The sequence below is a fragment of the Diabrotica undecimpunctata genome, chromosome 2, assembly GCF_040954645.1.
Source record: "Diabrotica undecimpunctata isolate CICGRU chromosome 2, icDiaUnde3, whole genome shotgun sequence".
In the NCBI taxonomy this organism is placed as follows: domain Eukaryota; kingdom Metazoa; phylum Arthropoda; class Insecta; order Coleoptera; family Chrysomelidae; genus Diabrotica; species Diabrotica undecimpunctata.
In genome coordinates, this window is record NC_092804.1 from 13,158,072 (window position 1) to 13,185,682 (window position 27,611).

The window sequence follows — 27,611 nt, forward strand, 5'->3', positions numbered from 1 at the left end:
AACTGCCTAATAGTGAATAATTGATCAACGATTTATTAGTGTTCCTAATTCCACACTAATAGTCTCCTATTTGATAGTTCACCTATTCACTCAATCGTTCCAGGTGTATCAGAAAAAATACTGTATATCCTAATAATTAATAGATATATAGCTTATATATAGCTTATATCGCTATAGTTTGTGCAGTACATTTTATTACCCCTTTTGTGTATGGTATGCTTTTCAGCAAGTTGGTACTTGCTCTTACTTCTAAATTGACAGATCAGCGGTTTAACTGCCTGTACTGAACTTTCTTCTTCATTTTGCAAATATATATAAAAATTAATAAAACTCTGACATACCGTTGATTAAAATATTGGATACCCTATACTATTCAATCAACGGAAATACTAAGATCACACGGGGAGAATATTATGGGTTATTTCTGGTTTCGTCACAATTTACACTGAAATTACTAACAAGAGAGTGCTCTTACTTTCAAATTGATATATAGAACCAACAGATGCTAGTCATATACCATCAGTACTAATAAAATGGAAACTATCAAATTAATGTCAATTTCATTTAATCAAACGTACTAACCTTAAAAATGGTCATTTAAGGAAACCCGCCTCAAAAATATTGACAATAAATTAAAAATAGCGTTATAAAAGTAACAGAGCAGCAAAGCTCACAGCATGAGAATAGTGCCTTGTACTTTTACATAGCAATTTGTTCTCACAATTTTATAGTTTTTCGAAAAATGAACTCCGATTAAAAGATTAAAACGTCAAATAAAATGTAAAAACGTAAATGTAAATTTTTAAATACAAAATCTTCAATTTAGAAATTGAACATTCTTAATAAATGTATAATCTAATATTTAAGCCTGTTTATGTTTTACAGACTTGGAAAACACTGAACAGACAAATATTTATTCTTTTATATACTAGGTTCTAAAAAAAGTGTACTCAAAACGAATAAATATTATCTACCAAGTGTTTTATTCCAGTTTCATATGAAAGCACTAGATCTTAGATATTATAAATTTCGTCATAGGTGCTAATTTGAAATGAAAACCAAATGATAGAGCATATAGTGAAATATAAATATCTTAGCCCTCTATTGCCCCTACTTTTTTTGTAAACTTAATATAAACTTAATACTTAAATATAAAAATAAACTAATGTAAACTTATATGTGCTCAAATATCCATCCATTTACAACTAGTATTTTTTTTAGATTTTTTAAATTTTGTTTGGGGAGAGTTTTGGGAGTATTGCCCCCAGGCAACTGTGGGCAGCAAAAACTAACGAATGAAGTTATATACTTATTTATTATGCCAATCAAAAAAACAAATATTTGTAGTTGTAAAAGATAAAGCAACGTTACATTTATCGCACATTACTTTAGAAGTATTACAGCATCCTGGTTTTTTGCATCTCCCCTTTTTTTGAAAATACGGGCCAGTCAAAGGTTTGGTCAAGCCTAACTTCCTTCGGTGGTACAATAGCAGTAGGTCCTCTCTTCCGTTTTTTTACAATTTCGTTCTCAATTTCACTGAGCCTGGGACGTCCTTTGTTTTTGATCTGGTCAGTTCTTGCTAACAGTACGCTACATAAGTGGGACTTAAACTGTAACAAAGGCAACTGATTTTTCTTTCAAAGTAATCGCAATCACGACGATATAACAACCAGCTGTTAACAACAGCTAAATCCAGAAAGTGAAAAAATATTTTTAGATACCACTTTTTATATTTTATGTCTGTTCGGTAAAGAGCAATTAGTGAATTCATAAGATCGACACCTCTCATAAATTTATTATAAAATTGCACTGAATTTGGACAGCATACAATAATTCTTGATTTTTGTTTCTTATCCACCTCTTGACTTACGAAGTAGGCTCAGAACCAACAAATGTACTAAGCAAATGAACCGGTTTATTATCGTACCACTTTAACGCTGGTAGTCTTATGCCATCTACTGTAGCGTGCTTTTCTTCTACAGTACCTCTACCCTGTTTCTTCATATTCTTGTCATCAGAAAAATGGCAATTAGGCAGTCTGTTTGGACGAACAGTTCCCAAACATTGCAGTCCACGTTTTTCCATTTCAATCTGCAACTGAATGCTATTAAACCAGTTGTCAAAATATACTTTATAGTATTTGTTTGGTTGGTTCGACTATCTCACACAATCTTATTACTACATTACCGCTGGTGTCTACATTAGGTAAATAAAGAGAATGTTCAACAGTTCCTGTATATAATTCCCAGTTATAAACAATACCATTGCTATCACGCAAAACAAATGCCTTGTATCCCCATTTTTTGGGTTTATTCTTCATATATTGTTTTAAAGAATGTGCCCCTTTGAATGGTATCATTTGTTCATCAATACACAATTTTTCACTCATTGGAATACTCTGGAAATTTTGAAATGGACCGTTGATGAATGGTCTAATTTTGTATAACTTATCATTATTGTTGAGCATATTTTCGTTATTATTAAAATGAATTTTAGTTTCTATTTCTTCCCAGCGATTTCTAGATATAGTGTCAACTATTTGAGCTGGTTTAAATTTGCTTCGTACAAATCGTCTTCATTTTCCATTTTATTTGATCCTGGATCGATTGATATCTGAGTACCTATGGAAAATTCATTATCACTCTCTTATTATCACTGTCAAAGTCAGAGTCTTTGGATTCCTCGGATATTTACTGCTTTTCCCGTAGAACGTTTTTGTATCCATCCTAAAAAAATAATTTAAAATAATATGGTCCAGTGTGGATTCCAAAACAGGAACATACCTGTTTTTTATCACAGTACTGAAACAACACAATAAAATAAACAAATTTCAACGGTAATCAATATATAAATGCTGATATAATGCCTCGGTATATATTTTTATATAAATTGTACACAATTTATAACAATAAATCACTATCGAAAATACAAACTAATAAGGCAGCCATGTCCATTTGACATACTGTTAAACATTTCCAAGTTTCGTCATAGGTTCATAGAGTGCATTAAAATGTATAACCAAATGTTGCCTGAAATTAACAGAGGGCATCTTAGAGTCGGAAATTGTTTTAAAAAAGTTTTCTGCATCAAAAACTCCTTTGTTGCCTTGAGTACACACGGGGCTATAGAGGGTTAAAATAGCTGTATCGCGCGAGGATAAGGTTATTGATGAGGAAAAAAAGACCTATCACTGAAGAAGTGAGATAGTAATTGGCAAACGCAAAGAGCACTTTAATTACATTAAATGAAATATGCATTACAATCTATCATGATACACATATCTTGATACACATGAAACAAGACAATTAATAAACACGTTAAGAGAATCTTAAGAAGTAATAACCAAAATTTAACTTTTAATACACAGAAGAAATACTGATATACAGAAGATACACAAATTAAAAAACGTTATCCACTTATTGTACGCAAGAGAGATATGAAAAGGAAAAATCAAAACGATCGAGAATATATACTAAAACAACACAATCAAAGTAAAAGAAGAAGAAGAACTAACCGACCCTATTGAAGCTGACAATGGAATGAGACAGGAATATTCCCTGAGTCCTCTATTATTCAACCTGATTATGGATGAAATAATAAAAAAGTAAGAACTAAAAAAGGATACCAAATGGAGGAAAAACAAATATTATATAATATAATAATAATCTGCTGTGCAGACGACGCAATACTACTCTTTCAAAGTGAAGATGATTTACAACGTACGCTGCTCCAATTTCATATAACCGCCAGAAAATTTAACATGTTAATTTCCCCAAAAGAGACAAAATGCATGGTTACAACCGCAAATTTACTAAGATGTTAATTGGAGCTAAAAGGTCAGATAATAGAACAAGGGTTGGAGCTTAAATATCTAGGCATCACATTATCTAGCTAGGGAAAGCTCGAAACTGAAGTGAAAGATCCAGTGAATAGAGCAAACAGAGCCTCAGGCTGCCTAAAAGAAACATTATGAAGAAATAAAAATATCGGAAAAGAAACGAAAGGCAGAATTTACAAAACAGTCATCAGACCAATAATGACATACGCGGCAGAAACAAGACCTGATACAGAGAGGACAAAAAGGATGTGAAACAGCAGAGATGAAAACACTTAGAAAAATTGATGGTAAGACACTATGGGACAGAGCTAGAAGTACAGATATACGACGTAGATGCAAGGTGAAGAACATCAAGAACTGGTTAAGAAATAGAAGAGTAGAACGGAACGATCATATAAGCCGAATGACAACAAATAAAACAATAAAGACGGCAAGAGACGGTTAACCCATAGGAAGACGATCAGTAGGAACACCACGAAAACGATGGAAAGGCAACTTACTGGAAGCATAATGAAAAACAGACAGAGTTATGTCTATATAAAAAGAAAAAGAAGAAGAAGAAGAAGATACACAGGATAAACATTAAAATAGCTGCAAGAAAGATAAAATAAATCAGTCATATTAATGTAGAACAGCAGAGGACAGAGTGTTTAGAGAAAATAATGAATGTCATATTAATGTAGAATAGCAGAGGACAGAGTATTTGTCATAGCTTTAGACAAGTGCCCAATTGAAAAAAGAACACAGGTCGTTCAAAAAAGACGGAACTCTAGAAAGAAACCAGAATAGATTTAAAATAATAAAAGCATAAACATGTGTTTTCCTACTTTTTTAATATTGAAGATACGTAAATAGAACATTGAATTAAAATGTAAACTTTGATATCTGTAATAAACCCATCACCTGAACAGTGGCGCCGATGTATGTAGTTGAAATTATTTACACTTATTTTAATTGTATATTTTTTTATTATCTATATATGAGTTGCGACCGATATTACAAACTTATTTATTTTCCACAAAGAGGCTCTTTAGAACCTAAAATTATTACTATACAAATCTGATTCGACATATCGTCAAAAAGTAATACACGGCATGTAAAATTTAAATTTTTAATAAAAAGATTACGCATTACTTATGGGGTTTAAAGAACGAGCCTTTAGGAAGATTGGAGTACTAATAAGACCACCGCAATCGGTCATACCCCGGGTAATGATTAATTAATTAATCAGCTAATTCTTCAGTCACCCCTTTAATATGATTTTGTCAAATTGGTCCTTTTTAGGACTAACTATTCTAATAACATATGTCTATAACTGTTAAGGGTATATCTAAAAATCAAGAAACTTTACTTTACTTAAATCTATCAGACATATGAGTTAACACGAATCTGACTAATTTCTAGTACAGGAAACACATATAGGGACTAACCTAGGGTATTTGGTATATAGCTGATTGCTGAAAACCACATTATAGATATAGACATACTATTTCTGTCGGAAAGTAAGAAAGGACAAAACCAGTCAGCTGAGAGAACCTTTTAACAACGTGGAGCTTGGATCCACCATCTACATATTTAATGAAAAATAACACAACTACCGACCTTGAGGATCTGAGCACAAAGCTTATTACGAAATCTGGACCAAAACACTACAATGACTTATCCAGATGATGAACAACTGTATTCAAATTAGGAGATACCCAAAGTATAGAGACAAGCCAAAGTTGTTACCTTGCTTAAGCCTGGCAAACACTCCAACGACCACAAAAACTATCGGCTAATATCTTTATTTTGTCAGCTATTCAAAATACTTTTGCACAATATCGTTAATATGATATCACCGATATTAGAAGAAAAACTTAAATTAAAAGACAAAAGTGGCTGTAGACAGGGAAGATCACGTACATCACAAATACTAAATCAAAGACGGGTACGAAAAATATCGGGTATCAGGGGTGGTATTTTTCAATCTCAATGCCGCTTACGACACCTTAAATTACAGAATATTTCTCCAAAAACTATATGATATCCCCTTAAATAACAAACTCGCTTATATTGTCTGCGTATGCCTACACAATAGAATATTTTTTGTATCACTCAATGATAAGAATAGCAGATGAAGAACGGTCTCGCTTGGGGTAGTATAAAGGCACCTAAACTGTATAACATTTACACAAACGAACGATCCATACCGGTAGATACTAGAACTTCTATTATATAGACGATACACCTATTATTACATAATAAAAATAAACTATGAATCAATTTTCAGCCAAAATCCCTGAAAAACTCGTGTGTGCTCCTTTAATCTCCCTAACATAGACGCTTTCACAAAACTGAACATCCAATAATGTCATGAAATTGTTGAACGTAGACTTCCTATAAATTCCTTGAAAATAATTTGTATCGCACGGGGTCAGTCACAGATCATTGTTTAAAACTAAAAGGTAAATTGAGGACCAGAAATAATATTTTTCGCATGCTTGTCAGCTAAAAATGAGGTGCACGTCCTTCCGCCCTTAAAACATAGACGCTTGCACTATATGCATCTGCTGCCGAATATACCTTGTTAGACAAATTCTTTCTTTTTGTGCACACTACTACCCATTTTAACACAAAAATATCTATTGTAGCTCTTAACCATATTTATTTTGAGATAACCTTTTATCGAGATATCATATATAGTACACAAATAAGACCAGAACTAAAATAATAAAAAAGCTTTATACAAGATATCGCAGAAGATTGGATGAAATAAAAGTAGTTTTTATTAATCGGATGCTTACATAAAACTTACAAAGACATACTCACGTAAACAAAATATATTACGAAATTTCTGTCATTAAAAAAAAAACATCGAGTTCGGCATTTAACTAATAAAATTATATTAAATAAAAAAAAACAACATTTTTAAAAATGCAGAAAAAATAAAATTTCCTATGCAAGCGAACATTCCATTAAATAATAAGCCCAAATCCTTTTGTATCTATATACCTGTTTTTAAAGAACCAGTTACCTCTTAGTACGTATTTATACCAGGTAATGAGATATCCTCTGTTACTCAGTGTAATGCGTATTAGATTACACTGTCTACGAACAGTAGATAAAAATAAGGAGCCCATATGAACCGCTCGGGATATATGTTGAAAATATACGGTATAATCGCACAGTTGCCAAACTCTCAGAGCTTACTTAAACCGATAAACCTATGGTTCAATTATACATTGAAGAAGATCTCAACGACCCCTATAATATATACACGTGAACTAAACGATATACATTTATGATACAGGGGTATTTACGGGCTCCAAAAAATGTTTATAAATTATTAAATTGTACATGTTGATGAATCGACAGAACCAATATTATGGAATGGTCAAGTGAGCTCCGTATATCGGTACCCACTTGACCAAGGAGCTCGATTGAACCTGAAGTTTAACATGGGCGGAGTCCACTTTATGCCGTAGATATATATATATATATATATATATATACATATAATATCTACAGCTTTTCAATTACAATTTTAATAGAGATTAAATGTTCACATTATATTATAAAACACATTTCAACCCCAGTTGGTGTTCTAGTTAGATACAAAAATTTTCTAATATAAACCGAACAAGCGATAAAAGAAAACCACCTGCAAAATTCGTTACAAAACTAAACGTCAATTTCAGCTCACCTACTAAAAACCTGGGATGGTCGGGAATGGGAAATCCGTCCAGAGTCCAAGTAAACTGTGGCGGAGGATTTCCTGTTGCGACACACTTCAAAGAAACCGTCGGTCCCGGTTGAAGTGTTTGTTCCGAAAACCAGTACATCAGTTCAGGACCGGCATCGCCCATGTCGAGTTCGGCGATGGCTTGAGCTTGGTCCCAGTTATTGCTCACGATACATTGGAACATGCCTCTGTCTTCTTTAGTGAGAGCCTTTAACGTCAGACGGGGCGGTTCGGCTGTTACTTCCATGCGGTTGTCTTGGGCGATTGGTTTTCCTGAAAATAAATTAAAAAAATGCTTATAAATTTATTTTATGATCCGTAGAATAAATATAATATGAATACTATTTAACAGCAATGCTCTATTTTATACATTAAAGAAATTATAACTTTTCACTTAAAAAGAGCATTTAATATATTCATTGTCTCATTAAGTGGTTTTTAATATACTAAATATATATTTTAAAGTTTAATTATAATTTGGCAAATATTAAAGGAAACTATAAATCACAAATCTCGCGTCTTAATTGGGTAAAAGTATTCGAAATCACATATCTATCATGCATTCTTGGGAATTTTAAATTCGATCATTGGGAGGTACAAAAATATGTTTTCTTGCTAGTCACTTTACATTATAAGAACAGAATATTATATTTCCGCTTATATTTAAAAAAATAATATATTAGATCCAGTTTATAAAATAAGTTTTTAAATACTCAAATTAGTATATTCTTTTTAGTTCAGAACGATATTCAATTATTTAGTCTGTCAATAGAAAAAGTGTGGTTTGTTTGTACATTATGTCTTTTAAAACATGCCAAAACATGTTTATTTGGAAGAAGTTGTACATCGAGTCATGCATGACATGAATCATATTGTTACAAATACAATACTCCCCGCAATCAATTCTACGTATTTTGTTTACGGCAGTAAACAGAACGAAACGCAATTATAGAGAATCAAAGTTTACGTCTGACACAAATTTAATTCTTTTGGGTGCCAAATAACCGAGAAGTCTATTTAATATCAGAATTAACTAATGTCCTGACATTATGTCGAAATTTATTTACACAGCAAAATAAAGACACAACAGATCAATCAATAGCTGAATCAGCAGATTACCGCAACTACACAACGAAGCAAATATTTCCATTCTATAAGCGTCAATGGAAAACTAAATATTTCGTCAAAAAAAGAACTGAAATACAAAGTAAACGTTTAACTTGCATGGTATAGAACAGGAATGATAACACAGCCCAACACAATGAAAAAAATTGGTGCTTGAGGAATAACGAATTTTAAATATTTTTGATGTTCTGATTTCAAAACTAACTTCTTTTTCATAGTAGTTTTTTTTTGGAATTGATGGTATAATTTTAACTTCGCTCGAAAATATATACCTACACAAAGGTACCTGGTAATCACCAAACTGACTTACAGTAAATATGATAGTTCATTATATTGTACACTCCAAATAACAAACGTTCGTACCAGAAGAGGAGCAGATGTTCTGATCACTACTGGATCAAAAGTAGGGTAAAGGCCAGAATATTAAAAGTTTAAAAAAGGAAATACGTTCTAAACATGAACCATACAATGTAGAAGGACTAAAAAATACAAACAAAGATAGATATTATAGACAAAAATTAAAAATTAAACTAGAAAACAGACTAAAATGTAAAAACATAAACGAAGAGTGCGAAGGGTGCAGAAATATCATGAAAGAAGTAGCTGAAGAATTACTAGGCATAAAATATAAACAAAGAAGAACAAGAACGAATGACTGTTTTGACAAAGAATTTCAGATTATTATATAGAAAAAAATCAGAGCATATTTAATGATGCCATAGAGGTACAGAACCTGATAACCAGAGGAGGAATTTAAATAACTACCCAAAGAAAAAAATAAAATCCACCACAGAAAGAAGAGAGACACTACGAACAAAGAACTTTAAGAACTACAAGACCTAAGCAAACCAATAGAGACGAAAAAATTTTACCAGAAACTGAACAAAAGCAAAAAGGAATTCAAATAAAAGAAATAAAGATATAGCGAGGGTAATATATTGACAGAACAACAAGAAAAACTAAGAAGATGGAATTCTTTCTTCTTCTTGCAGTACCGTCTTCTATCGGAGGTTGGCTACCATCACAGCAATCTTTACTTTGTTGGCTGCAGCTCTGAACAACTGTATTGAACTGCACCCATACCACTCCCTTAAATTTCGCAACCAGGATATCCTCCTACGTCCTACATTTCTCGTTCCCGAGATTTTTCCTTGGATTATGAGTCTAAGCAGAGAGTACTTTCCTCCTCTCATTATGTGGCTCAGATATTCCAGTTTTTTCGTTTGTATGGTTTTTATGACTTCGCATTTCTTCCCTATCTTCAGCAGAACATCTTGATTCGTTACTCTTTCTGTCCATGGTATTTTCTACATTCTTCTGTAACACCACATCTCGAATGCCTTAATGTTTTTGATGTTTATATTTTTCAGTGTCCAGGCTTCCATGCCGTACAGCAGAACGGAGAAAACATTGCACCTTAACATTCTCGTTCTTAAGTTTATACTTATGTCCCGGCTGCATAGGAACTTTTTCATTTTGACAAACAATTGTCTCGCTATCTCTATTCGACTCTTGATTTCTCTTGTCTGGTCATTAGTATTAGTGAAGCAAACCCCTAAATATTTGTAGGACGTAACTCTTTCAACTGGCTGATTATTTATGGTTAAATTCACATTGGTGTATAGCTTCTTTGTTACAATAATGAATTTAGTCTTTTTGATGATCAGTTTTAGACCATACTTATTGGTATGGTATGGGTGTTTATGTTTTTCATCAAAAACTGTAAATTTGCTAGGTTATCTGTTACTATTAGCCTGTCATCAGCGTATCGTATATTGTTAATTACCTCTCCGTTAATGTTCAATGTTTTGCTCTAGGAGCGCTTTCTGACATATTGTTTCGCTATATATTGAATAATAGTGGAGAAAGCACACAAACTTAATTTCTTCGGTTAACTCATTATCAACTTTGATTTTTGCTGTTTGTCCCCAGTACAACCTGGATATGATGTTAATGTCGCGACTGTCGATGTTTTTGCTTCTTAGGATTTCATACAGCTTTTGGTGTCTGACTGTAGCGAAGGCCTTCTCAAAATCTATATAACCTACGTAGAGGTCTTGGTTTACATCCAAACATCTTTGCATTAACACACTAAGACCAAACAAAGGAATGGAATGGAATGGAATTCTTAAATAAGACTTAAAATAAGACTTAATATTTGATTATATTGATATATTAGAGTTGGTTTATACTCCATTTAACGTTTTTTTTTACAAAAATATTGCTTTTAATTATGTGTTCTTAATATGCCATATGCTAAATAAAAAATAAATTCTTCGCTACTGATATGCTTCTCGGTAAAACTAATAAGGACAGTTAAATTATATGATAACTTTTACGATATCACTCGTATGACTAATTTCATTATTTCTTTGCTGGAGTATTTTGCTTTATTTTCCCTAAACCCTTAGTTCTTAAATTAATTATAGCTGAAAATCAAAACAATATTCTGTGTTTCACAATATGAATATTTATAAATTTCCTCTGTATATATAATCAAAATATTGAATTATTTATGAATAATGTTATCGATCATCTTGATTTCAGTAAATTGTCTTACCGTTATGCAACCAACTAATTTGCGAAATTGGATATCCATTAACAATGCATTGAAAGTTGGCATCCTTCCCAACATCAACAACTTGTACTTGAGGTTGGACGTGGGCAGATAATTGAGCTGTTACTTCCAAAGTTACTCGGACGCTCTCTTCCCCTGCAGAATTGTTCGCAAAGCAAATGTAAACACCCCTATCTTCTAGTCGAACCTGTAATAAAAAATAAACCAAAGATAAGTACATCACTTTTACAAAACTACTACTTTTACACTGTCTTATTTCTCCTTTAAACACTTTCAAAAATATACAAAAAGAAAACATTTATTTTTAATGTGTAAAATAAAGTTTGAGATCTAGTAGGGAACAAATAATTTGCACTTAGAAAACATACAATGTACTTTTGTTTTATTTCCCCAAGTTTGGATTTTAAAAATTATTGTTTAAGGTACAGCTAAGAAGCAGTCTACATCCTACTCAATATAGAAAAATTTGTAGCAAACCCATCAGCAGAATGTAGCAGGCTTTTGTTGCCAATAGTAAACTAAGAATTCAACAACAAAAATATGCCAACAATCATCATCATCATCATCATCATCATAAATGGCTCGACAATCCTGTGTGAATCTTGGCCTGCTACAAAAAGTCGCCACTTCTATCGATTCCTGACATTTCCCTTTATCTTCTGACTGTTAGAATCTGCATGTCTTCTTCCACATTATCAATCTATCTCCTTCGTGCTCGTCCTCTACTGCTTGTGCCCTCTGGTTTTGAAAATGTTAATCTCTTCGTGTAATCATGATCTAACATCCTAACAGTCTCTGCATTTTAACGAATTTCACAATATCTGGAACGGTGTCTAATGATAATATAGTTCAAAGTTGTATCTTTGACGCCATAGCTCATTTTCATTTACCGCCCAAGAATTTTTCTCTCAAAAATACCAAGAAATCTTTCATCATTTTGAGATAAGGTCCACGTTTCAGCCCCATATATCTAAACCGGTCTTATTAAGGTCTTGTATATACCTATCGAGCTTTACTGCATGTTTTATATTTTTATTTTTTAAATGTTTCTGGAGACCGTGAACAGTTCTTCATTGCTATTGCTATGCGTCTTTTTATTTCGTCGCTTGTCGTGTTTGTTGCGTTTACTAGCGATCCAAGATATGTGATTTCTTTGACTTACTCAAAGGTATGGTTGTTAATTTGAATTCTCTGTTGGATATGTTGGGGGTTTTAGAAACCAACATATATTTGTTTTTTTCCTCGTTTACAAGTCCTAATTCACTTGCCGCGTCCGCAAGCCTTGTAAAACACTGCACTCTATAACCATATTATCAGCGAATGCGAGAATTTGCTTCGATCTATTAAAAATAGTTCCATTTATTCTAATATTTAATTGTCTGATTGCCTTTTCCAAGGCAATATTAAAGAGGAGACACGTCAGCGCGTTGCATTATATGCGGCAGTTCTTTTCACACTGTCAAAGGCTGCTTTGAAAGTTAATCGTGGTTTAAATTCTCGACGGCTATTATTTAAGGATTTGTAGTATTTCCTCTACTACCACTATAACCTAAACGCAAGACAAATTACGTAGATGGAAAGAATATACTGAACTGAACTATTGAAGATAATTGATGAAGATACTATTGATGTCTTGGTAGACCTTTTTAACTCCATATACATACAAGACGGGACACATGCCCAAAGAATAGAATCTCAACTTTTGTAACGATTTCTAAAATCACAAATGCTAAAGATTGCAATGACTATCGGACAATTGCATTAATGAGCCACACATTGAAAACCTTCCTTAAAATCATACATAACAGAATCCACATGAAATTAGAACAAGAAATAAGTGATTCACAGACGGGTTTTAGAAAGGGTCTAGGAACTAGAGAAGCATTATTCGGGGTCAATGTTCTGACACAACGATGTCTGGATATGAATCAGGACGTATATGCTTGCTTCATAGATTGTAAAAAAGCTTTTGACAGAGTTCAACATGAAAAGCTTATAAGTATTCTTAAGACCAAAAACATAGATGTAGATGAAGTCATAAAATTTGTTAAAATTAGAAAGATTCAATATCTGGGTCATATAATGAGGGGCGAGAAGTACGTATTACTTAGGTTAATTATGCAAGGGAAGATACAAGGGAAGAGAAACCCAGGACGACGCAAAATATCCTGGCTAAGAAATTTGAGAGAGTGGTTCGGTTGCAGCTCATTAGAATTTCCATCCGCCGATAGAAGAAGGAACCTGAAGAAGAAGAAGTATTTCCTCGTTTCATTTTTATCGAATAAACTTTTTATCTCATTGAGAGTGTTCTGCTCGTATTCGCTCTTCTTACGTCGATTGATACGTTTTTCCTATCTTCTAAGATGTCTATACTCTTCTTTTTTTCTCCGTATACAACCTGCTTTGATGGTTTTTTGATATGCTGCATTCTTTCTATTTGTGGCAATTTCGCATTCATCATCAAACCAATGATTTCTTTTTTCTGACTTGGTTTTACCCAATATTTCAACCGATTTTTGTAACACAATATCTCGTATATTTGCCCATAGTTGGTTAATGTCTTATTCTTCGTCTAAGTTTTCTGTTCTTATTTGATTTTCTATTTGCTGTCTATTTCATTTTCTATTTGTATACATTTGCAATGTCGGGATCTTTTAGTTTAATAATGTTGATTTTTTCTCTCCTTTTCCCGATCTCCTTTTTTAAATTGAATATTCTCTTGCTTTAACTAAATAGTGATCACTATCTATGTTTGCTCCTCTAAAAGACCTAACATCTAATAAGTTAGAACAGTGTCTTGCATCGATGATTATATGATCTATTTGGTTAATCGTTTCATTATCAGGAGATTTCCAAGTTTCCTTATCTATATCTTTGTGGGGAAATCGTGTCCCAGCTATCACCATTTTCTTAGATATCGCAAAGTTTAGGAGTCTACGTATAGGCTGTCTATTCCGATGGTGGACGAAAATATATTCTCTCTTCCGACTTTGCATTAAAGTCTCCTGTTATTATTTTGATGTCATTTTTTGGGCACTCATCGTACTCTCGGTCTAGTGCCGCATATCTTTTTCATCATCCTCTTTTTCTTCTGTTGGAGCATGGATGCTAATAATGCTAATATTAGTGAACTTTCCTTTAAATCATATTCGACATATCCTATGATCAGTAACTTTGAAATCAATTACACTATGGTTGACAAAAGCTGCTTACAATAAATCCGGTACCAAATTCGTGTCGGGTAGGATGTCCACTGTAGTAAATATTGCAGTTACTTTTTCCAGGTTGCCTGAGCTAGTCCATCTCATTTCCTGTGTCAACAATAGCGGATTAAAAGAGACAGATTGTCTTCAATCATACACAATACGCATACAACACACAAATACAATACACGAACGCTCACACACACATTTGTTTAGGCATACCTATACAAATAATGCAAAAACACACATAATACTTATTCAGAATTTTGAAGTTCCAAAATAAACCCTCGTATCTTTCTAGTCAAACATGGCTATTGCCTATGACAACTAGGCCAAGTGCCAATTAAGTCAACTTTCAATTTTTTGAGAAAATATAACCTCAATTTTGGCGGTTATACACTCTTTTCAACACAATTCTTAAATGATCTTTTTAAAAACGACTTCGGTAGTGGAAAACAAAACGTTAAATTATAATTAAAATGTAAGTTTAATTACAATCAATTGTAGTTTAATCCAATATTTGACAAATATATGACATATTGAAGTTTCATAATAATCCAAAATTCATTTCCAATGCGAAGTTATTTAGGACATTCATTATCAGACAATCAATTATTTCCGAAAACTTTTTTGACAAACGTTATAATAAAACAATGTATGGCTTTATGTCTTCAAAGTATGAAAATAAGTATAGGTATAACATAGCTGATTAAAAAGTTTCTTTGATCTGAATTCAATTCATTACCAGTTGTATTAAAAAGCAAATAGTCGCATAAATATGGTTATTTAATAAAACTTTAAAATTTCTTATACATTTGGAATCCTTACGTTAAAATTTATCGAGATCTTGTCCCATAAAGTTACTTTTCAAGAAGAAAGTAGCAGTTTCCAATTTGAGTCTCGTGTTGTTGCGGAACTTTTAAAAAGTTTTATTTGACAGCAAAAACAACAGCGTTCCGCACCGGTCGTAATTCTTCGAGGATAACTTGGAAAGGTAAACTCTTCCTTTAGTCTATTCCACTATTCCGGTAATAAAGTAGCGCAGCCACCTGCTGCTCAACGCAAGGCCATTATCAGGACAGTGTTGTATTGTAATGTTTGCAATATTGTAAAGTTATATGTCACAGATTACTTTGTTTTTATACAAAAAAAGTTTTAAATGTTTTATGAATTTCGGATGCTTAATGATAGGGTAAGTGTGTATAAGAGCACGCATGTGTATTAGAGTACGCACCTATTATTTTTAATATACTTAGATCGCTATCTATTAAAGTAATTTTTACTTGAAGGGATTCTAAATACATTCCTACTGCACGGTCATAAACAGAAATCTGCATTATCGTCCTAGTTTTGTCAATATGGTCGCTGCAAAGAGTTGCCGTTCAGATTTATAATTTTGTGTGTTCAGTTTAGTCAATCGAGAGGTAAGCAAACCATCAGTTTTGTTTAAAATAATTTTAGACTGCATTTAAATGAAATAATGATTGCTTTAAAAAAATGGGCCGTAAATCTTTTTGTTTTCGTAATAAACGGTTTAAAATCACAAAATGCATATATGTATAAGAGTTCGCAGCTACCGATGCCGATGTATACGATTACGCAATGCGAACTCTTATACACAGTTGGGTACCCTTAAACAATTTTTTATTTGTTTTAAGTTTTCTTTTTATTTTCAGATTTTAAATTCATAATGAGTTGGTACAAGCGAAAAACCGATAGAAAGTTAATTTTTACTGAAAAAAACTTACGAGAAATACAGCAAAAATTAGAAGCAGGATGTAATAAAAGAAGTGTAGCGAATGATATGGGAATAAATGAGGCCACATTAAGAAAAAGATTAAACATTAGTGATTCAAAGATTACAGTGTGGAAATGTACCAAAATCATTGGGACGATTTCAAAGCGATATTCCAAGCGACCTAGAAGCCGAATTAGCACAACAAATACGAGAATTAGATCAGACATTTTATAGAATTGCAAAAAAAAATTGCAAATAGCAGCGTATAAATTTGCTGAATCTAATAATCTTTCTCACCGTTTTAATAGAAATCTACAAATGGCTGGTGAGTCATGGGTAAGAGGATTTTGTCAGCGGAACAAAATTGTGCTTCGACAGCCAGAAAAATGTTCGATGCCCCGAGTTATGGGTTTTAATAAAAATGAAGTAACAAGATTTTACCATAACCTTAAAAATCTTTATGAACTAAGGCAATACTCTCCAAGTTCAATATATAACATGGATGAATCGAGTTTATTAACCGTGCCTAATAAGTTAACCAAGACATTAGCGAGCAAGGGAAAGAAACTTTAGCTTTAGCGTAGGGAAGGTAGCTAGTGCAGATCGTGGACAACTTGTAACGGCTGTATGTTGCATGAACTCCACAGGTAACTATATTCTTCCAGCACTCATATTCCCCAGAAAAAGAATGAAGGAAGAGCTGTTTTTAAATGCACCATGTGAAACTCTGAAATTAATTTCTGAATCTGGATATATCAACACGGATCTTTTTTGTAAGTGGTTAATCCATTTTAATAAGTTTACCAAACACAGTGCTAAAAACAAAGTTCTTTTGATTCTCGACAATCACAGCTCTCATCGTGACTTGCAAGCTATAAAATATTGCCGAGAGAATCACATTGATCTTTTATCTCTACCGCCTCATTCAAGCCATAAACCACAGCCACTGGATATTGGTTTTTTTTGGTCGTTTAAAAAAACCTACAGTAGGGAATGTTACAAGTGGATGGTAAGTAATCCAGGTAAAGTAATTACACAGTTTCAAGTTGCTGGATTATTTAGTACTGCTTCTGTAGCAAATATTCAGAAGGCCGACCAGTTTCATGACATGGATTTTGCCCTCCCTTCCCCCTATATTACCGACGTATCTTTGGACAATCCAGTAAGCGCGGTAGTAGATAATACTTCAAATAGAGTCCGTGTAGAAAAAGAAAATAATGGACTTCAGCTTCCAATACCATCTGAAGTAATACCTCATTCAAAGCAGCCTGAGAATGAAGATGATCTAATCTCTTTTCACGTTACACCGCCTCTCGATGTGGCTAATCTTGATATCGAATGCGAAGATTATTATATATATTTAGGGATTCTACAGTATTCACTGCCTTCCCTCGCTCAACCGTTTCCATCTCTCTCTGTTGTTCCATTCTCCATCGTTTAGTCCTCTCTTACTCATGGCGTCGTCTACTTCGTTCCTCCAAGATTTTCGGGGTCGTCCTCTTTTCCTCCTTCCTATGGGGCTCCATTCGGTTATTCTCTTTATCCATCTGCTGTCGCTAGTTCTTCTTACATGTCCATACCACTTTAGTCTTTTTTGTTCTATATATGTTAGTATGTCTGTTTCTATTGATGTTCTTTGCTTTATTTCGTCATTACTTCTCCTATCCATTCTTGTTACTCTGCAGCATCTTCGCAGGCATTCCATCTCTGTTGCTACTATCTTACTGCTATTTTTCTTGTTTATGATCCAATTTTCAGCACCATATGTCATAATACTTTGCACTAATGTTTTATAAATCTGCGTTTTTGTCTTCATATTTAGGTGTCTATCCCACCATACTGAGTTAAGTTGTCGGATTGCTGTTCTTGTTTGTCCTAATCTTTGTGTAATTTCTTCCTCTGTTGTTGCCTTTTTCGTGATTATAAACCCCAGGTATTTGAATTTATTCTTTCCTTTGATTGTTACGTTGTCATCAATCTGTAGATCTTCTATGTCTTCTTCACTTGTAGATAGGTACTCTGTTTTCGCGAGGTTAATATCTAGGCCAGCCTTGGTATATTCTTCTTGTAGTTTCTTCATCATGTGGCTGAGGTCGTCTTGGTCTTGTGCAATCACTACTTGATCGTCTGCAAAACTTAACGTATATAGGTATTCGTTCCGTACCGGTACTCCCATGCCTTCGCATTTTCTAAAATAGGGTTGGAGATGTGGAACAACCCTGCAGGAGCCCTTTTGTTGTGGTGAAGTCTCCTATGATTCTTGTTCCCATTTTAATGGACACTTTATTTTCTTTATACAGAGCTTTTGTAGCTTCTATGAGTTCCGTCTGTATTTCTAATTTGTACATTGCCTCCCATACTTCTGACCTTGGTACAGAGTCATACGCCTTTCTCAGGTCCACAAATGCCAAGTGTATATCTCCATTTTTAGCTTTTTTCTTTTCCAACAGTTGTTCCAGTGTGTATATGTGGTCTATGCATGATCTTCCTGTCATATATGCCGCCGTCCATTCCTTTGGGAGCTGTTCTCCATTTATGGCTTTCTGAAATATCCATTGTATCATCCGGTGTAATTTTTTTGATCCGTATTTTATAAGCTCAGGTGAGATGCCTCCAGGTCCCGGTGCTTTCTTATTTTTGATTGCTTTTATGGCCGTTCTCATTTCCCTATCTGTTATTTCTATTTCTTGTTGTGGAAATCTGCTTCGTCTTCGCCTGTTTTCTTTTCCAATGAATTGTGGTCTTTGTTCTGTTAATAGTTCCTTGTAGTAGTCCTTCCATTCTTTGAATGCGAAGATGGTGTATTAATATCATCACAAGCTAGCACTAATAGCTTAAATATGTCAGTGTCAGCGGCAGAGATTTTACCATTACCCAAAATTATAGAAAAGCCTAATCGACGCAAAACAAAATCTCAAAAGTCCGAAATACTTTCCAGTAGCCCATATTACTTCATGTGTTTTAACTGTGAGGAGTAGCAGTGGATTTAAAGATGAAATAAAAATGAGTTCTAAAACATACTTTTCATATTTCTTTTTTTATGTATTTGTGTTGCGTTTATTTTAGAAATAAAGTTTGATTTTTGGAATGTCTTAATATTTTGGTACACTTTAGTAATGTGCGTACTCTTAAACATATAGATGCGTACTCTTATGCAAATTTGTGTATAAGAGTACGCATTAGCAGCTTCGCAAACAAAATTAAATATTTCTTATTTGAATACAAACATGGTTTAAAACTATTCTAAAACATCTTTTTAAATTGTTAATTAACAATGTGAGGAATAATAAACAGTCAATCAGTCAAACTAATCAATCAAAGTAATTCTCTCTAGCAAAGAACAACCAAAAAAAACTTATTATTTCAAAGTTATAGACACGTTTTAAACAACATACGCCACGATTTTTCTAACTAGGTTGTATTAAAAATAAAACCGGCAACACCGTGGTTATGTTGATTGAAAGTCCATATTTTCAATCCAATACGATGCCATTTATGTGTGCTTCAGACTTCAGATCTGAAAAACCAATCAGAGCGAAATATTAAAATAGGCTGGAAATTCACTCTCTAGGCAGGTGTTTGTGGCTTTGACTAATCAGAAGACTACACATAATAAGGCGGACCTATAAGTAGGTGTGATATTTAAAACTGATAAACCGATAACAACTGCCGAAATTCGTAGGCGGGTCAAAACAATTAGCACTTAGAACTCGTTTGGCTTTGTTGACTGATTGGTACCTATTGGAAGATCCTATACAAGACTCAGTTTTTATGTTTTACGCATTAGAAACCAGTTTACTTGTAGATAAAATGGGTTTGTGTAAAAACATTTTTATAAATAATTATGGAATAAAATGATTTGGAAAGAAATTTTTAATTATAATGAACAGGTTTACAAAATAAGGTTATCAATAAGATGATTAAATAGTTAATACTGCACTTTGATTTCATTGTTGGTGTGTTGGCTATATCGTGCAGCACATGGGCCCTGATTCTAATTGAGATTTCGACTCAAAACATGTCGAAATTAATATGGCGACGTCGAAATGCGACTTTGCGAGCCTTGTGGATTTCAGCTGAACTAACCAAACGACGTCACTAATTTTAGATTTATCGAAATTAATTTCAACTTCAAGAAAGTGGTTGAAATTTCATTTCGAGTCGAAATTAATCTGACATGACTGGCTGGACTGGGAGAAGTGAACTTAGATTCAGTTTAGGCAGTGTTGTGTTTTGATTCTTGCAAGGAAAACTGAGGCAAAAAGTATTAATATGGCTGCGTTTTACGGACATTTGCTGGTTTTGGAGTAATTAGAGAGGATAGATATCCGATGCTCACAACGGAGGATAAGAAGAATGTAACGGGATACTCAAAATCCTTTTTCACTAAGTGATGCTCAATTTAGGCAGAAATTCCGGCTTAATAAACAAGCTGCAAATTATTTGATAAGGATATTAGAACCATATTTGGAGGAGGGTGTTTATGCCTCTAGGATACCCAAAATGTTTAGGGTAAGTATTACTAAGCTGCAGTAAATTTAAAAATATAAGTATTAGAATATAAACACTAAGTCAAATCTTAGTGGTTATAGTAACCTTATTGGTTATAACTTAAGGATCTCCCACATCGCTTTTTTTCTTTCCTTGTCATCATGGCCAAGGAGTTTGCCCTTAGCAAAATCGGCATGGTCCTCCAAAAAAGCCACCATGATTTCCTTTTGCTCCACAGACAATTTAGTGCCACGATCACCGGCAGCCTCTCCATCCATTTTATTTCAATTCAAAATATAATTGAGAATGACCACTATATGATTTAACAACTCAAACAAGAAAAAAAATTCGTTCACGTAACGTAAACAAAACAAACATTCAACAAGCGTTGTGCAGCGTGCAGCCAATAAACAAGAGGGCCAACCCAAATTTTCAGCAGTGTCATAAATTTCGATATCAAAATGAAATAGAATCAGGGCCATGATGCTGGTAAAAGAGACATTCGGGCATTAAACATCCGAAAATCTTCAGGTCATAATAATGAAAAGACCTTCTCCAATGTAATAAACATTATACTGAAATTATGGTATTTCCTGAGGTAAAATGTTCCGAAAGCAAAGTTCGGGTGAACACTATTTTAGGTTAGGTTAGGTTAGGTTAGGTAACACCTTTAAAGGTTAGAAAAATTAAGACAAACATTAACCCTAGAAAGGTGGAGTATAATTTACTGGCCGTTATGGTGGACTATCGTCATTTTTACGACATCTAACAAAAAATTGGAAAACAATACAAATGTAACTATAAATACTTTTATTACAAAAAATTAGAAAAAAATGTATGTCTTAGTAAGTGATACAAATATAAATAAAGTCGATGTACACTGCTCGTTTCCACACATTGTGCATATATTATCTCGGTGTTCGCCACATTGAGATAAAACTTTTCTATTTGCTTTTAATGTGCTTGAGGTAAAAATAACATTAACGAGTTATCACTTGCAATATTTATCATATTATAGAATTCATATTGGCATTCATCCCTGAAGATTGGTTAAAGTCCGAATTCATAATACTACTAAAAAAACAACGTCTGAAAAACTGTAGCGATTATAGAATGATAAGCCTTATGAGCCACACTTTGAAAATATTTCTACGCATCATCCACAGTAGAATCAGAGATAAATGTGAAGAAGACCAGGATGAAACACAATTTGGCTTCAGAAATGGACTGAGAACTCGGGACGCCCTCTTTGCACTAAATGTATTACTGCAGAAATGTCGAGATCAAAGGAAAGGCGTCTTTGCTGTATTTATTGACTATGAAAAGGCCTTTGATCGAGTACAGCATCACAAATTAATTACAATATTAAAAGATAAAGGAGTTGATAGTCAAGACATACGATTCATAGAAAAGTTATACTGGCGTTAAACAGCGACAGCTCGCATAAACGGAAAATCAACAGAAATATGTAAAATACAAAGAGGTATCAGATAGGGTTGTATACTATCCCCACTGTTATTTAATTTATATTCAGATAGAATATTTAAAGAAGCACTGCATAATTTGGAATGGGGCGTGAAAGTTAATGGAATTCTGATAAATACAATCAGATATGCAGACGATACAGTTATTTTAAGTGATGACATGAACGGATTACAATGCCTTTTAAATGCCATTGATACAGTGGAAAGAGAGTTTGACCTAAACATAAACTGTTCAAAAACAAAACACATGGTGTTTAGCCGTTTAGCACATCAAGATGCACGATTATATGTTGATGGTCATATAATTCAAAGAGTGTCCAGTTTTAATTATCTTGGTTGCCATATTACTGAACAACTAGATCCAGATCAAGAGATAAAACGTAGAATCGAGATAGCCCGCACGACATTCTTAAAAATGAAGTCATTCTTCTGTAATGATAACTTGCAACTTCAACTTCGAAAGCGCATGGTTAAATGCTACATTTGGTCAGTCCTCTTATACGGCGTCGAAGCATGGACATTAAAAATATCCACCATTAATCGTCTGGAGGCTTTTAAAATGTGGCTGTACAGACGTATACTAAAAATTCCATGGACGGCTATGCTGACAAATTTGGCAGTCCTTGAGAGAGCAAATGCTGCTCGCGAGCTGCTTGATAACATCAAATGTAGAAAGATGGCCTATTTTGGACACGTAGTAAGGGGAGACCGATATAATATTCTTCAACTTATTATGATGGGTAAAATCGAAGGACGCAGAGGAATTGGTAGAAAGTTGACCTCTTGGTTGAAGAATATCAGGGAGTGGACAAGAATGAGGAAAGCTGAGCAACTCTTTAGAATAGTTCAAGACAGAGACAGTTTCGCCATGTTAATCGCCAATGTCAAGGGGACTTGATAGGGCACGTTAAGAAGAAGATTGGCATTCATATTTAAACATATCTGCTTCACTTCACTTCACCTTTCGTTCGATTATAATCAGTTATTATAGTGGGTTTACCATTTATTTTGGAAACATCAGCACTTTTGTAAAGTGTTGAAAGAAGTAAAACTAGGTACTTTATTTTTCTTATATGATTCCAATGTATTTCTTTTACCAAAGCAAAACATAGATGTGTTGGGATTCCGTTTTTTACATTTAACAATTCCTGCGGAATTTCTCTTTTATTTTTGCGAGTTCCGATAATTGTCATTTTGTACCGATCTTTTAATAACTCCTCTGCTAAGCTAACTGATGTAAACCAGTTATCCATGGTAATATTTTTTTTACTACCATGAACTGATTGTGTAAGTTCCTTTACAAAATATGTACCCAACGGCAAACCATTTGTATTGGTTTTCTTGCCTAAATAAGGAAAAGCATCGATCATATATTTCGAAGAGTTGTCACACATCGTAACGATTTTGAGACCATACGAATTAGGTTTATTAGGTAAACACATTTGAAAAAAGCAACGTCGTCGAAATCCTACTAACTATCAATAGTCAGATAGGATGAAGGTGTATATGATTCTCTGCAGATGGTAATAAAAATATCCCATATTTGCGTATATGCGCAAAAGGATCATCTTGCTGCCTTCCTTTTCTTATTTCGTTTTCATCAGACCTAAAACAGTTTATAAGATATTTGAAACGCTGACCACTCATGCAGGCCTGATGAAATTTTCCTGATATATTATTATCAAACATATATTTCATGGATAGATGACTGTCTTTATTTGCTGCAGATATTATCAAAATTACCAATAAAGCTTTAAGCTCATTTTTACTCATGTTAAAAATATTAGCACTACTGGCATTTTTTCATTATCTTGAAATTTTAGTATTTGAGTGTAATAGAGTACGACATAACATAACATCTGAAAGAAAAATGTAAGAAATATTTTTCAACTTTTGTGTAGTTTTTGGCATTCCTTTGGGACCAGCTATAAAATGAATATTATTTCTAGTTGCTGTTCCTTTTGACAATGAAGGTATTTTGAAAATACAGATGAACTGGTAACACTGGATTGCCGAGAAATTTCTGAATTAACACTATTTTTAGAGTCATCTTCTTCATCTGAATCGTCCGATTCAAACTATAAAAAAACTTCTAACTTGCAGTCACTTATACTATCTTTAAAAGGCTCCTGCTTACTATTTTTTAAACTAATTTAATACCGTAGTAATGAAACACACCCACCACCTGTTAAATCAAGACTAAAGAAACAGCTACTAAGGAGTGTATGAGCGTAGGTTACGCGATTGCACCGAAGGAGCGTCGTCAAATTTACGATAGTCCACCTTTCTAGGGTTAAGACCAAAAAATAACATCACCATAGCAATGTTGGGCAGTTAAAACGAAAGAAGAACAATGAATGCATGTTGCGGAAATGAGAATGCTTAGATGGATGAATGGAGTGAAAAAAAAAGGATATGCTCAATTGAGAATGAGTAAATTAGGGGAAGTTTAGCGGTGGCACCAATTGATGCTAAAATGCGAGACCATAAGTTAACATGGTTTGGTCAAATTCAAAGTCGAGACGTTAATAATCCAATACGAAGAATTCGAAGAGTTGCCAATCTGACCGAGAATTAGAAGACCTGGGGGACGCTTAGACATTACATGTTCGTAAACGAGATTGATATTGGTATAGACCATGATAGAAACTTGAGAAAATGTAATTTAGCGAAGCCGACTTCACATAGGGATAAAGGCAAAGATAATGGTGATGATGATTAATATATTTCAATATTAAATCGTCGTTTTTTTCGTCATACAAAAACATGGTGTTTTGTACACGGGAAAAATATTAGGATGTAGCTCTTGGTTTTGTGTCTCCCTTAACTTCGCGTCAAAAGACAACACAACGTTGAATTAAAGCCAATACTTTTTATTTTTGAATAACCTTTTCTTGTTTTAGCTGAAATAAAAAGAAAACCTTGTTATAGCTTTATACGTTGCATAAAAATCTTCTGATTTTTTATATTCTGCAGTTTAGTTTTAATTTTTCCGTCTGGTATGTCTGAAAAAGTGCTATTTTGCGAACAATCGCAACAAAAAAAACTTATTCGGATTGATTTATTTTTCTCATATCGAACAAACGGCCTCATTTAAAATCTATTTTAAACGAAATGTATTTTCTTCTCATTATGTATTATATAGTACTTCGTTAATTATCCGCCAAGTTTTAAGCTTTTTTTTTATTAATTTATGGTTTCGTTTCAGTCGATCATTCGAGACGATAATATATTCCATTTCGAGATTTTTCGTGATGAAACTAAATTGAAATTTCCAATTAGATATTTTTGAATGATTTCATTATAATCTCAAAAGTTTCTAACAAAAAGAGTAATTATTTAGAAGCATTATTAAGTTTATGTAAATTAATTACTGAAAAATATACCGAGCGACGATATAATATGAATGAATTTAAAGCAGTATCAGGTTTACCTACCAAGATTTTGTTTTGAAGTAAGTCTAGGCAACTTGATTAGTTAAAAGAACTTTTTAATTAGTGTTTTAATGAGATTATCGCCAGCGGATTTAGAAACTAGTTAGGATTCCTTTAATAAAATAAATCCCCTTAAGCCAATGAGCAACCCCCTCTCAAGTCAATATTTTGATATTATTTTAAAAAATGTTAGAAATAGAAATATTCACATATAGTCTACTTGCCAGTATATTATGCGAATTTCAGCCTTTTGACTTCATCAAATACAGTGTGCTATAGACGAAAAATATGTCCATTCGTATATCCGTGATTAATACACAAACTTTCAGTCTGTGAAATCTTTATTGAACTTCTTCTTCTCATTGCGCCGTCTCCTTTCGAAGGTTGGCGATCCAAATGGCAATTGTAGTTTTGGAAACTGCTGCGCGAAAGATCTCTGCGGATGAGCGGTCGAACCATCTCCTCAGGTCTTTCAGCCACGAGTTCTGGCGTCTTCCTACTGATCTTTTGCCCTGTACTTTTCCTTCCAGTATAACTTGAAGTAATTCATATCTTTCGCCTCTCAGCACATGACCCAAGTATTGCATTTTCCTCTCTTTGATTATTCTTAGTAATTCTTTTTGTTTACACATGCGACGAAGTACCTCAACATTAGTAACTCTTTGTACCCATGGAATCCTCAACATTCGTTTGTATATATACATCTCAAAGGCAACTGAACTAGAAAACCCTAATATTTCATCCTATCATTTAATTAACTTAACACAGTCAATGAGCTTTTTCATAAAAATAAAAATATTTGGAGTGGAGGATATTTAATATGATCTGGTAGCTTATTCAAACAAATATACCACGGTTTGATGTCTCAAAGATAAAAGAAGAACCTATACGGCAGAGCTTAAAACAAGAAATAAATGATAACTTAAAGAAAATCAAACAAGACGTGATAAAAACAACAGATGTTAATGACAAATGGAACATGGTACAGGAAACTTTAATAAAGGCAGGAGAAAAGCTACTGCAGACAAAAATAAGAAAAAAACAGAGATGGATGACTTCAGAAATCTTAGATCTAATGGAGGAAAGAAGGAAACATAAAGGCAGGAGTAAGGCAAAATACAAGGAACTACAGAGATTGATAGGAAAGAAAATAAAAGAGGCCAAATCCACCTGGCTTGCTAATCAATGCAGTGAAATAGAGGCATATGCTAAACAGTATGATAGCTTTAACATGCACAAGAAAATACACTGAGAAAAAAGAAAGATGCCCTTCTGAAAGACGCAAATGGAAAAATCATTATAGAAATTAAAGAGAAATTAAAAAATGGAAGACATACATAACAGATCTGTTTGAGGATAATCGACAAGAACCGGAAGAAATCGACAGCGAAACGGGGCCAGAGATCATAATAGAGGAAATCGAACAAGCAATACGAAACGCAAAAAACGGAAAAACTGTAGGTCCAGACGAAATACCTGCGGAACTACTGAAATGTCTAGACGATGAAACTCTACCTGTACTTCTGGACCTATTTAATGAAGTATATAAAACTGGAAAAATCCCACAGGAATGGTTGGTGTCCACCTTTGTAGCAATACCAAAAACAGTATGTGCCAAAGATTGTTCAGACTATAGGACAATATCACTAATAAGCCATACCCTCAAAATATTTCTAAAGGTGATTCATGGAAGATTGTATAAAACTAGAAGATGATATGGATGATAGTCAGTTTGGGTTCCGCAAGCGACTGGGAACGAGAGAGGCATTGTTTGCTTTTAATGTCCTCTCTCAAAGATGCTTAGAAATGATCCTAGATATTTACTCCTGTTTCATCGACTTCGAGAAGGCATTTGACAGGGTCCGACATGAAAAACTAATAGAAGTACTGAGAAACAAAGATATAGATAGACGAGACTTACGAATCATTATCAATCTGTATTGGAATCAAAAGGCCAATATAAAGATAGAAGAACAAAAGTCCGAAAATATAG

General features: G+C 33.6%; 1 protein-coding gene across 1 annotated transcript in view; it reads right to left on the bottom strand.

Moving 5' to 3' along the window:
* The window catches only part of LOC140433617 (cell adhesion molecule Dscam1-like), a 757,823-nt gene that overhangs the window by 41,620 nt on the left and 688,592 nt on the right, over nucleotides 1–27,611 (bottom strand). Inside the window, exons 6-7 of the mRNA XM_072521600.1 lie at nucleotides 11,251–11,455; nucleotides 7,527–7,838 (exon numbers count right to left, since the gene is read on the bottom strand). Of these exons, the coding sequence (XP_072377701.1) occupies nucleotides 7,527–7,838; nucleotides 11,251–11,455 (517 nt within the window). The remainder of the gene's footprint in view (nucleotides 1–7,526; nucleotides 7,839–11,250; nucleotides 11,456–27,611) is intronic.